The sequence below is a fragment of the Rattus rattus genome, chromosome X, assembly GCF_011064425.1.
Source record: "Rattus rattus isolate New Zealand chromosome X, Rrattus_CSIRO_v1, whole genome shotgun sequence".
NCBI lineage: Eukaryota > Metazoa > Chordata > Mammalia > Rodentia > Muridae > Rattus > Rattus rattus.
In genome coordinates this window covers 58,358,657-58,371,837 of record NC_046172.1, presented here as the reverse complement: position 1 = coordinate 58,371,837, position 13,181 = coordinate 58,358,657, and the positions used below count along the sequence as shown (strand labels likewise).

General features: G+C 42.8%; 1 protein-coding gene across 1 annotated transcript; it reads right to left on the bottom strand.

Moving 5' to 3' along the window:
* Positions 1-5,190: 5,190 nt before the first annotated feature.
* Arr3 (arrestin 3) lies at positions 5,191-12,936 on the bottom strand. Its single transcript, XM_032889386.1, has 13 exons — positions 12,918-12,936; positions 11,729-11,928; positions 11,568-11,627; positions 10,808-10,875; positions 9,929-10,064; positions 9,652-9,736; positions 9,373-9,445; positions 8,855-8,992; positions 6,664-6,747; positions 6,394-6,417; positions 6,172-6,236; positions 5,935-5,944; positions 5,191-5,347 (listed from the first exon to the last, which is right to left on the bottom strand). Exons 1-13 carry the CDS (start codon positions 12,934-12,936, stop codon positions 5,290-5,292), a joined length of 1,020 nt encoding a protein of 339 aa, XP_032745277.1. The 3' UTR covers positions 5,191-5,289.
* Between the last annotated feature and the right edge of the window lie 245 nt (positions 12,937-13,181).

The window sequence follows — 13,181 nt, the reverse complement described above, 5'->3', positions numbered from 1 at the left end:
TTCTATTAACTTTTTTTCCTGAGGAAGGTTCTTGGTACATAGTTCAAGCAGGTCTTGGACTTGTGATCTTCCTGCTTCAGATTCTGAAGTTCAAAGGATACAGGTGTCTATCACTCGCTGCACCCAGCATGGGTAGCAGGATTTACTTTATGAAGGTCCAAAGTTGACATTGGCTAGCTTTCTTCAGTCACTTTTCCTTTTATTTTTGGAAAGTATATCAATTTACTGAACCTGAATCTTTTATTTGGCCAGACTGTCTGGCAAGGCCCAGAGTTCCTTCTCTCTTCCTCCCCAGTGCGGGGACTACAGAAGATGTGTGCTACCACATCCATAATTCCTTTTTTAAATTTTTTTTGAAATAGGATATTTTCTAGCTCTGGCTCTCCCTGGAACTTGCTGTGTAGACCAGGCTGGCCTTGAAGTTGGAGAGACCCACCTGCTGCTGCTGGGATTAAAGGTGTGTGTCACCATGACAGGCATCGAGCATTTTAAGTGCACTAAGGGATTCAAACTCGTCCTCATATTTGTACAATAAGGATTTTACTAATGTTGACATTTCTGTAGCCTCCAGTTAAGATTTTCCCTTACCATAATTTATTAATTCAACAGTCATTCTATTAGCAGCATTTAAAAGTTTTGCACCCCACCTGAGGTCCAGGGAACATTGCAGAAAAAGTGCAGGGGTGGAAATAGAGCCAGAGGATAGAAAGGAGAACTATCTTTCATCTAGATAACACGTAGCCATTATAGTCAAGAATACACCAAGCTGTGGTTACCCACACAAGACCTTGGAGATTCCTAACGATGAGCTAGGAAGAGACCCATAGAAGTTTCTCATAAAGATCTTACTCTAGGGGTTGGGGATTTAGCTCAGTGGTAGAGCGCTTGCCTAGGAAGCGCAAGGCCCTGGGTTCGGTTCCCAGCTCCGCAAAAAAAAAAAAAAAAGATCTTGCTCTAGGAAAGCAATTATCAACCTGTGGTTTGAGACCCTTTGGGGAGGCCTAATAACTTTTTCAAAAGGGTCACTTAAGACCATCTGCACATGAGATGTTTACATTACGATTCATAACAGCAAAATTACAGTTAGAAAGTAGCAACAACAGTAATTTTATTGTTCGGGGTCAACACAACATGAGGAACTGTATTAAGGGAATTGCAGCATTAGAAGATTGAGAACCACTGCTCTAGGATGAGGTTCAAGGCCCAGTAGAGTGATAGGCTGAGTTGGATTTCAGGTTAAATATTTAATGATTCAGGTGGCTTGCAGTCCAGGAAACTGAGAAAGGAGATCCAACAACTCCCAGTTAATAGGTTTTAAAACAATATGGGCCAATGACATGGCTCAGCAGGTTAAGGCATTTACTGCCAGGCCTGATGGCCTCAGTTAGAGCCCTCTGATAGGAGAGCAGACTTCTGCAAGTTATCCTCACACACACATCCACATGTATGTCATGGCACATGTGTTCACATACATGTACACACAATAATTACTAAACACAAAAAGCAACTTATGTAAGAAGTGTGATCTCAGCCATGGGGCAGAGAGAGTCCTCAGCAGTTAAAAGCACTAGTGGCTCTTCCAGACAACCCAGGTTCGATTCCCAATAGCTACATAATGGCTCAAGACCAGTAACTGCAGTTCCAAGGAATCCCATACCTTTTGCCCTATGCGCTCACCAGGTGTGCATGTAGTGCACAGATAAGGGGGTACATATATCATTATTCAAATTTATTTTTGGGGATCATAATATACCATTTCTTCCCCCCTTTTCTCCTAAACCCTCCCATACACCCCTCCTTGACCTCTTTCAGATTTGTGGCCTTTTATATATTCTTTGATTAATACCTTTCACTGATTGTTATTAAATGTATATATTTCTAGGGTACCTCATTCAATATCTTTTCTAGTTCCATCCATTTACCTGCAAAGTTTTTTGATGTTTTTTTTCTTTAGAGCTGACTAACACTATCATTCCTCCGTTGAGGGTGTTTAAATTATCTCCATATCCTAGCTATTGCGAATACAGAGCAATGGACATGGTTGAGCAAGTACCTTCAGAGTAGGATGTCCAGTCCTTTGAGCAGATGCCAATGAGCAGTACAACTGGGTCCCATGGTTGGTTTACTTTTAGCCTCTTGAGAATTCTCCATGGTAATTTCCAGAGTGGTTGCATCAGCTTGCAATCCCACCAACAAGGAATGAGAGTTCTCTTTTCCTTGTGTCCCCTCCAGCATTTGCTGAGTGTTGGTCTTTGCCATTCTGACTGGGGTAAGGTGAAAGGTCAACACTGTTTTGATTTGCATTTGCATATCCCTAATTTTTAGGGACAATGAACATTTTTGAGTTACTTCATATGTATGTATGTATGTATGTATGTATGTATGTATGTATGTATGTATATTCTTTTCGGAACTCCCTTGTTCAGGTCCCAGGCCCAGTTTTGGAATGTGTCATTTTTGTTTGTTTGATTGTTTTGGGGTTTTTTTTTTTAGTTCTTTGTATATTCTGGATATTAATTCTCTGTCCGATGTATAGTTGGCAATGATTTTCTCCATTTATGGGTATCTTATTCACACGGTTAATTGGTTTTCTAGCTGTACGGAAGCTTTTTAGTTTTATGACGTCCCACTTGACAATTGACTCTTAGATAAATGAAGTCTTATTCAGGAAGTCTTTTCCTATACCTGTATCATGAAGTGTACTGTTTCATGTTGAGGTCTTTGATCCATTTGGAGTTAGTTTTTCTCTGAGGTGAGAGAGATGAGTCTAATTTCATTCTTCTGCATGGACATCCAGTTTTCCCAGCACCATTTGTTGAAGATGCTTTCTTTTATACCAGGTATGTTTTTAGCATCGCACATAAACAAATTTTAGTAAGACTGGAGCAAAAATCATACTAGCCTTTGACATTATCCTAGCTGTTTTAGAGCTCCGTCCTGTATAAATAGATTTTAGTTATCAATGAAAATAGGTACTCTGCACGACCCAGTAACTTAGATGTGGTAAAAGAAGCTGACAGCAGTTCTGGAAGCTGTTTTATTCTTAAGTCTAGTTGTTAGAAGAAAGTGTTAAAACCAGGCTAGGCAGGGTGGTGCACACCTTTGATTCCAGCACTTGAGAGGCAGAGGCAGGAGAATATGAGTTCCAGGCCAAACTTGTCTACATAGCAAGTTCCAGGACAGCCAGGAGTACATAGAGAAGTGGTTCTCAACCCTCCTAATGCTGCAGCTGTTTACTATGGTTCTTGATGTGGTGACCCCCAACCATGAAATTTTTTGTTACTACTTCATAGCAGTTTATTATTGTTATGAATTGTAATGTAAATATCTGTGTATTTTGATGGTTTAGATAACCCCTATGAAAGGGCCTTTCTAATCCCACAGGGTTTATGACCCACAGGTTGAGAACCACTGTCTCAAAAACAAACCACCAGAACCTTAGGGGTGGAAGAAAATAGCTGCGATGGAAAGCCAAATACAATGTCTGCCAAATTAGGCAGAGATGACCTAAGCCATGGACAGGGAAATGGGTTTTAATGCCTGAATTCTAGAAGTTTCCAAGTCAGTTTTCAGCCCCTAAAGTTTATGGTAAGGATCATAGCACAGTTAAGGTGATGAATCAAATCTCAGCTAGGAACCACTTCTAGTAAAAATGAGGAATTCTGACCCCATGGGCTTCACTTAAACGAAGGAGGCACTTTTGGCTAAAGTTATTTCTGTTTTCCATTACCACTTAAGCAGAAAAGTGGGCCTGGCTTTTAAGAGTGAGTGAAACTTGCTTCTCTGCTTTCACACTCCCTACCCCAGAAAAGCTAAGAAAAAAGATGTACCCTTTATTTCTACAGTGGAGGTGAAGCCATTTATGGAAGGAAGGGCAGAAACCATACTAGAATAGCTGTTTTAGTATATGGACAGTGAATTAAAAGCAGTTTTAAAGGTTCAGAGGCTCAGGTGATTTTGTGCTTTCAGGCTGCTGATAGGGGGTGGTGGACGAACTTTGCCACCTCGCCATCGTAGGGTGAACTACGGTTATCTAAAGGTAAGTAGTAGTGGGAAACTAGAGACCTTGCAAAGGCTATGTCATAAAGAGGAATGGGTGTTCTGTTTCTCACACTGCAACTGGTTTGGGCACTTGTCCCATCAACCATCACATTGAGGTCTCCAGATTATTCTTCACCCTTTTCTGCAGAGACTTGCCTAGGCAAAGGAAAAGTAAAAGAACCGGATAGTGAAAACCTGTAGTTAGTGGATGAGGTTAAATCCTTACATATAATCATGCTGGCCTAGGGCCTGGAACACTGGAAGCCTTGAACCCATGACGTTTCCAACACTGGGTTCTGCTGCCTCGAGTAACAGCACAGTAGCACCTTCATGTGAGGATTAAACTTTAAGTGTGTAGACCAACAAACCTTACCATGTGTTGGTCAGATCAGCCATGGTACACACCACATTGATGACATCACCTCTTTCTCCTCACACATCTAGTATGTACTTGTCTCTTTGAAAGGCCAGAGGCTCTCAGACTCCCGTCCCCTGCCAGTACACACCCTAGCTGGTCAACAAAAAAGACTCAGTCTAGAAGTAGCCTCCTCATCTCATTCCATGCTCTTCATAGCTCCTTATCTTAAAGCCCATTTTAGACCAGGAATAGGAACCTGACCTTGCACAGAGGTCCGTATTTGTGTTTCTTATTAGTCTCTAGGACATGGCCTCTGGCCTCATTCCAGGACTCCTGGCCTCACCTTAAAAGGACCAGAAACATTTCCTTGAACTGAGCAGGCAGAAATACTGTAACAATGATTTTCTGTACTTGAACCTGTACTACCTGACATCACCATGTTCTCCTCCAGTAGCAACCGTTGACAGTTGTCATCATAGCCAAGTCTAGTAGTGGCCACACCCTTTTGGCTTCCTCTGTGGGGTTCTTTACAGTGTAAGAACCAGGTACTGCTAGACCAAAAGTAATTACAAGAGTAAGTCGTCAGGCAGAGACTAGGGTAGCTGAGGCCAGAGAGAAAAGGCAAGTGACTCAGAGGGACCACATAGGGGCAAATTACCTAACACAAGATACCTAATCAAGCTTGTAGGTAAGGGTGGGAGAGGCACAGGTGCCTGCAGCAGAGATCATTATCTGTAGTTCCGTGTTCTCCCAGAGGAAAACAAAAGGCACAGAGATCACACCAGCCATGTCCAGACAAAACCTTTTATTAGAGTGTTACAACAGGGGCTTCCACACAGAATTATCAGAGATGGCTATCGGCTCTTAACTGTGTCTGCTGTTGGAGCTTTCTAGCTTTGTGTCTGGCTGTTCTGCTGCATAAACTCTTCGACAACTATGTCCTCCGAGCTTGCAGGAGTAGCAAAGGGGAAAGGAGAGTTATCAAACCCCTCTCTGGGCTTCCTCCACATTCTTGATTCTAGAGAGGTAATCACTTCCCTGCTTCTCAGCCTTCCCCTCCATGCCCCACGGGGAGGGCTTGTTTCCCTTCTGAATCTGTCTAGACAATGGTGTCAAGGTGCATTGGAAGGGAAACAATGGAGCATGGGGTACAGGGAAAGGATTAAAAAAAGATGAGGATGATGTGGAAAAGGAGGACCCAAGTTGCAGAGAAAGCACAATCAACCTAGTTTTCCAGGGAGTGAGGGATCACAAGAACAACTTAACAACAGAATGGGATTTTGGAGGGAAGAAAAGAGAGAAAGAAAAATGGAAAGGATGGGGCGGAATAAAATTTCCCAGAAGAGCAGCAAGTGAAGGGCAGGGAGGCTGACAGGATAGAGGGCTGTGAAAAGCACCAAACTGACATGAAGCTAAACCATGTTTCTGGTGCACAGTCATAAAAGCAACACTTTGAGGAAGCTTTAAAAATTCCATTCTAAAACAGCATTGGGCAAGGGGGAGGGGTGGCATTTCCAAGCCTCATGCTGACCTACCTGGTAGCCACTGTGGCAAGCATGGAGGGGGATGGGAAATGGAACTGAAGCTCAGAAGCGTCTGTGCAGATCCATGATATTTTCATTCTCCCCCCACCCCGCAGTCCTTCCCCTCCCCCAAATGTTCCTTGAAAAGCTAGACATCCAACCTGCCTATTGTCAGTCTATCTGAAGCCACTCTTTTCTGAGAACTGCTTAGCCCCAAACCCACAGGATAATAGTTCCTGGGAGCCTCACCTGCTCTCTCACCGTGAGGTGGCTTTGGATGGATCAAGATCAGGGGGAGCTCCACACCAACATCACTGCAAGCATCCCAAGGTGGAGTTGCTGATGTTCTTAAAGGACCCAATCAGCAACCTTCCTTCAGTTTTCCCAATCCTCTCAGGCCCTCAGATTCTTCTGAGGGCACCTTTGGTCTCCTCCCTGTCCTGCCTCGGACCTCTCACCCTAGCTTCTCACCTGGCTGGCAGACCTCCTAGAATGCTGTGAATAAAATGACACCCCAAATTAGTAGCTAAAATGGGGAAGAGTCAACCCAGTTTTGCTAGGCATAAGGTATCAGAAGGCCAACTTAGTAACAGAATGGGACTTTAGCAGAGAAAGTGACTTGGGAACTTTGTCTGGAAAAAGAGGAATACCTTTGAATGGGTCAATCCAACAGGGAGAAAAACAAGTAAGAAACTCTTGGCTCCCAGCCCCTGCCCAGACCAAATGGAAATCCTCACTTACCCCCCATAGGACACCATCAAGTTGACTTTAACTTTGTAGGACACCAGGATCCCCAGTAGCTCCTTGTTCATTCCAGGTCGAAGACTTGACATTGTAGTATTAATTTGTGGTGTTAGGAGTATAATTGAATTTACTTCCCCCCAAATCCTTCCCATGCTTTCCTAGTAGCATGTTCCATTGCCTTTGTCTTTCCCCAAAAGATACCCCAGGCTCTAACCGTTTCTACCCAATTGAGATGACAGTTTTCTTCCTAAAATTCCATTTGATCATGTTACTGTCTGTTTGAGGGCCTAATTTGTTGAACATAATTATTCTGCTTAATTTTCAGAAGCCAAAGAAATCTAACCTTATCTACTTCTCTCTTTTCTGCCTGACTGCCAAACGCCTAGAGAACAGCCTATGCTGACTTGTCTTCCCATCATACTCCTCAGAGTGCCTTCTAGCATCTTCCCATGCCATGTTCCCCCCTGTCTGAAATTGTCCTTTCTTCTACTATTGGCATTTAGATTTTAAACACTTTTCAAGATCTAGATCATTCTATCTCCTCTAAGAATCCCTCGCCAGCTCTGTTGGCTTTTAACTTCTATTGGACTCATAATATAAACCACATGCACCAACACTTAACTGTTGGATTACATTTACATTCCTCTTTGTTCCTCATCCAGGCCATATATTTACTAAAGGAAAAGATTGTCTTAAATTTCTTTGTATAGCCACATTATATTGCATAGGAATGAGCATTTAAAAGGTGCTCAATAGAAACCTGCTGATGGAAAGATAAGATGCTGAAAGCTGGAAGGATCTTAGGGTAGTCTTTTGGTTGATTTGGGGGTGCTGATCCCCTTTCTACAAAATAATGCTATTTGGATAATTTCTAAGGCTATTGCTATGAATAACAACCTGTAGATACTGGATTGATCAGGCATGGGGAGAATTGGTCATTTATGATTGTAGATGGTAGACAAATGACTTTGGTGAGAAACACACTTAATGCTAATCTGAAGGCATAGAGACAAATGAATGCCATTGAAGAATTTTATCAATTCCTGCCATATAATTGTCATTACATATTCTCCTTTTCCACCATCTTTCATTGCCCAACCTTCTACTCTAGTCTACCTTCTCTAGATAGTAACTATTGTAGAGATCACAGTGTTTAGAGCCAGTTGGCATAAAATAGAATCCTCTTTGCTGCGTACTTATGCAATCTTGAACAAATTCCTTGCCTTTGAGCCTTGGAGTCCTTATGTGTAAAATTGAATAACATATCTGGCCGTGATTTGGGATGCAAGGCCCTGAGTTCATTCTCTGTACCTTAGAAACAACAATAAACCCAACCACCTGGCCAGTGTACTTTAATGGTATTCTTTCTTCTTTTTCTTTTTCTTTCTTTTTTTCTTCAAGACAGGGTTTCCCTGTATAGTCCTGGATGTAGTGAAACTGTTATCTGTAGACCAGGCTGGCCTCAAACTCACAGAGATCCACAAGCCTTTGCCTCTCAAGTGCTGGGATTAAAGGCACATGCCCCCACTGCCCAGTGCTACTCTTAGGAATATAATAATAGATGTAACTAAGGCCATTGTGAATTGTGTCTTGTTTTTAATTCTTTTATTATCATTGCAGTTTTGTTTATCCATTTTGTACCCTTGTACATTTGTGGGGATGGGGATGCCATGGTGAGCATGTGGAGGGCAGAGAACAACAAGAATTGGTTCTTTTCTTCCCCATATGGGTTCTGAGGAATCCAATTCAAGCAGTCAGCTTAACAGCAGGAGCCTTTACTTAGTGAGACATCACAGCAGCCCTGTTTGTATCATTTTTTGACAAGGTCTTCCTGCATAGTCCAGGCAGGCCTCAAACTTGTGATTCTCCTGCCTCAGTGCTGACCACTAAGTGCTAGGATTACAAGCACACACCCCCATCCCTAGTTTGAACTGGGAAATTTTATATAACAGAGGCTTTCTGCTCTCTGAATTTTCCTTTCTCATTACCTAAGATCTAAACTTACCATTGGTCCCATAGGCATTAATTTAACTTGAGCCTGGCTCTGAGGCTTGTACTGAACACTGGCTGAGGAACAATTTAAAAGCCAAGTAGGCTTGACTGCGGATGAAACTCCAGAGCCATGCATATAGCATGTGGGATGGCTTAGGAGTAGGAAGTAGAAATTCTAAATTACGTATGAACTTACATTGTGCTAGAGGCCAGATTGGTGTCTTCATGCTTGAGTTTGCCATCCAGTGCCAGGCCCTGCTTCTGACGGTTGGCAGCCAGGAGTGGGGTTACTGCAAAGGTCTGGGAGAAGCTGGAGTTAGCAGCTACTGTCTCTCTTTGAAAGAGAACAAGAGAGGAACTCAGGCTATGCTTGCCAACTAAATGTACTTTCACTCCCAAGAGTATCTTGCTTGGTCTCAAGAACCAGTGGAAAATATACAGAGAAGGGGTATATCTATGGAGAATGGGGAGATTAGCTCTGGTGAGAAAGCTCTGTCCTACAATTGTGATGATCTGATGAGTCATAGCCCCACCCATAGTTCTCAGGAGAGTCCCTCCCTTTTATGCTTCAACCCTCACCTTGACATTCCTCATTTCTAGGTTATTCTCTCTATTTCTTCCAAAAGAAATACAAGGATCGCTCTCTGTTAGCCTTCTTCCCACCATCTCACCCCTTTGCTTTTCTTCCCAGCCCCAGCCCCAGCCCCAGCTCACGTGAACTCCTGAATGAACACAGTCTTTGTGTACTTGTCTAGTGAATACAGGACAACATCTGTGATCTGGACAACTGAAAAAGTCAGGGAAAATACATGACCAATCAGTCAGTTGGCCACTTGGCCCCAGCTTACTGATCTTTGATGTGCTCTCGTGACCACATATGGTGATAGGCCTGTTTTGGAAGGAAACCTCAGATAAATATTAATGGGTACAAAGTACAGCTGTGTTTTAGAACCTGTGGTTTGCAGGCCAGGTGCTGAGCAATAGGACGCTCACCTGCAATCTTGATTCTTCTGATGACCTTGTTGGTATAGTTGTTGATAGAAACGTGTACAGAAATAGCTTCTCCATGGTAATGAACCTGAAGCAGGAGAAGCCTATGACAAGGTTGGAGGGAGGACTCCCAGACCTAAATCTAAAGTTATCATTTCCTTAAAATGTTTGTTGCCCTGGCTCCCATCTCTGCCCACCCAAGTTAAGGCATCAGTAAATAGGGGTAGCAGAGGGGTTCTAAGGTAGGAAATAGGATATGGGGGAGGGGAATGCCACCAACCTCCCTGTCCATCCAGGCCTGGAGTTGAAGGGGCTGAGATGACAGAAAGAAGCTGCGAATGGTCTGTGCCCAGGGACCAGGGCCTGGTTCCAGGGCTGAAAACTGCACTTTCCGTACAACCAGCTGCACAGAATCACTGAGTAAAGTCCAAAGGATAAGCTAGAACATCTTATTATGGAACCACAGACTACCCTTAAAGCTCTATGTTTACTTGGGGGTGGAGGCAGGGAAAGGCTCTCCTCAGAGACCTCCTTTTCATCCTTGATATGTTATAGACCAAGGAATTGCAAATTGCCCCACTGGCTAAATCTGTCCTCTTTCGTGTTTGTTTGTGGCCTGCAATTTAAGAATGATGAATCCAGGGGTTGGGGATTTAGCTCAGCGGTAGAGCACTTGCCTAGCAAGCGCAAGGCCCTGGGTTCGGTCCCCAGCTCCGAAAAAAAGAAAAAAGAAAAAAAAAAAAAAAAAGAATGATGAATCCAGTGGTAAATGGTTGAAATGAATCAAAAAGCTATATTTATGACACACAGATATTATATAAAATCCAAACTTCAGTGTTCATTGAATTCAGTTTTGTTAGAACACATCAACATTCTTTTCATTTCTATAGTGTCTGAGACTGCTCCAGCACTGCAATGACCATGGAGTTACATAGTTGCAATCAAGACTTGATAGCCCACAAAATGTAAGTCTGTCATTTGGCTTTTTACATACATATCTGCCAAGGTGAGTGAAGAAGACAAATGAAATCAGAGGGACTCAGAACAGGACATCCAAGTTGTTCGTAGTGATGCTATGGTGACTAGATCTGTTTCTGCCCTAAGAGAAGGGTCTGTGGTAAAGGCTTGAGGCAGGTATTTGGGAGAAACCCAGGACTACCTCTTAGAGATTTTCTCTTCCAGATTTTCTGCACAGAAACTCTTCACTTCAAAGTCAACCCCACAGGGCTGTAAAGAATCAGAAACAAAGAGAATACATTTTCAATTCTATTCCCCCCTCCCTGCCCCTCTGTGGGACTACATGAATACGTCTCCATCCCTTAGCTGTCCATTTCTCCAGTCTTGTCCATTTGTCTTTCTTCCTAGGCCCATTGTACTCACATGCCTATTTGTTATTGTTCAGATCTGAAATGTACCCTAGATGGTTATGGATCAAAGGTTTAGCCCCAGCTTATTTTTTTTTTTTTTTTTTTTTTTTTTTTTTTTTTTTTTTTTTTGGTTTTGGTTTTGGTTTTTTTTTTTTTTTTTTTTTTGAGATAGGGTGTCATTGTGTAGCCCTGGCTAATCTGGAAGCCACTATATCGATCAGGTTGGCTTCAAATTCAACAGAGACCTGCCTATGTCTGTCTCCTAAGTGCTGAGATGAAAAATGTGCACCACCACCCTCAGCCTAGCCAATGCTTCTATTGGGAGGTGGTAGAAAATTTGAGTTGAGGCCTCTTAAGGGCAATTGAGGAAGTTTGGTTATTGAAGACATTCTCTTCTTGACATTCTTTTTTGCTCCCTGCTATCGAGCCTCTTCTACCTCGTGTTCCCACCACGAGCCCAAATCATCTGAGTTGTGTAGCCATAGACTGAACCATGGGAAGAAAAGAAAGACAAGAAAAAGCCTTCCCTGTTTTTGAGTTAATTTTCCTTACCTTTCCTGAATCTTCAGGCCCAGGCTGCAGTGTTACTGAACAGGGCAGGTTAGCAACCATCTAGGAAATCAGAAAGAGATCAGAAAACTAGGGACAACTCTGTCTGCCCTCCTTTTATCTCTTAATCTTTGGAAACTTTGCCCAAGACTTGAGGTTAGTACCTGAAGTGTAAAAGGATAGGCATTGACCCCGAGCTTGTGTAGAAGCCGCTCCTGTAAGGCTGTGAGGGGACCCTGGATGCTGGTGGGTTCAGCAGGAGCCACTTGTTTGGTCTGTACATAGAGGTCTTTGCGAAATGTCAGACCAATCACATCCAAGTCATCACGGCCATAGCGAAAAGCACATGTCAACCTGACAAACACTGCGGACAAAGGAGGAAGACAGAGACTTGTCAAAATAGTGGCAAAGGAAATCTTAAATGGGGGCTAGGAAGAACTGGAGGGGTAAGCAAATATATTCCCAAAAGTATGGTAACAAAGAAAAGGATTGATGGTGGGGGGCACCCTTATGGGGGAGGGGAAGAGGAGGGGATAGGGGGTTTATGGACAGGAAATTGGGAAAGGGAATAACATTTGAAATGTAAATACAGAAATATATCCAATAAAAAAGCTAAAAAGAAAAGGATCGATACATTTGATTGCAATAAAATTTTAAACTTCTCTGTGTTCCAAGTTTCACAAAGGAAAAGGAAATTCTGAGTTAAAAGATTTGAAACGCATATAACAGTTTAGCATTTGGAATGCTGAGAGGCTGAGGAGATAGTTCAGTTGGCAAGGAACTTGCCGTAAAAGCATAAGAACTTGGATTTGGTCCCATGGGTAGAGGTGGGGAACAATCATACATGCTTTCGATCCCAGTGCTGCTAGGTGGAGACAGGTGGGTCCCTGAGGCTCACTGGCCACCCAGTCTGGCCTAATCAGTGAACTCCAGACCAGTGAGAGATCCACTCTCAAAAAAACACCCAAGAGTAACCTCTGGCCTCCACACATACCTGTACACACATGAACACATGAACAAAGTAACTGTTACCAATCGTTGGACACACACACACACACACACACACACACACACACACACACACACACACACACCAATCTAAAAGTGTACAAGAACGTAGGTGGATTCTTAGCAGAAGCTAAGAGGAATGGCCAATGATTTGTGCAGTCTCAGTAGTAATCAGATACATTCAAATGAAAACCACAGTGGGATAACATTTCACACAGATCATCTTGTCAAAAATATTGAAGCCAGACAACATTATGTGTTCATGATGATGTAGCTCAATTGGAGTTCAAATGTACAGGTGGTGGGAGCTACGGTCATATAACCACAGACTGAATCTTTTCTCACCTTCATTTATAAGTGGCATTATGACCCTTATTACAGAAGCCTTATGTGACATCCATCTTTTTTCCAGCTCACCTTCTGCCACCTAAGTATGCAACATTCCTGTCCTCTGGAGGACCCAGCAATAAGGCCTGACTTTGTGTGCAGAGAGCATTCTCTCCAGACAATTGAACATGCTACTCATTTGAACTTGGATTTGCCAGGCTACTGAATGGTGAGAAAGTACATTTCTTTTCCTAATATATTATCTAGTTGGGTATTTTGATA

Coding starts and splice junctions, on each gene's coding strand:
- Arr3 (XM_032889386.1), bottom strand. Junction 11,628..11,728: donor CCTATCCTTTTACACTTCAG/GTACTAACCTCA, acceptor CTGATTTCCTAG/ATGGTTGCTAACCTGCCCTG. Junction 10,876..11,567: donor GGCCTGAAGATTCAGGAAAG/GTAAGGAAAATT, acceptor GATTCTTTACAG/CCCTGTGGGGTTGACTTTGA.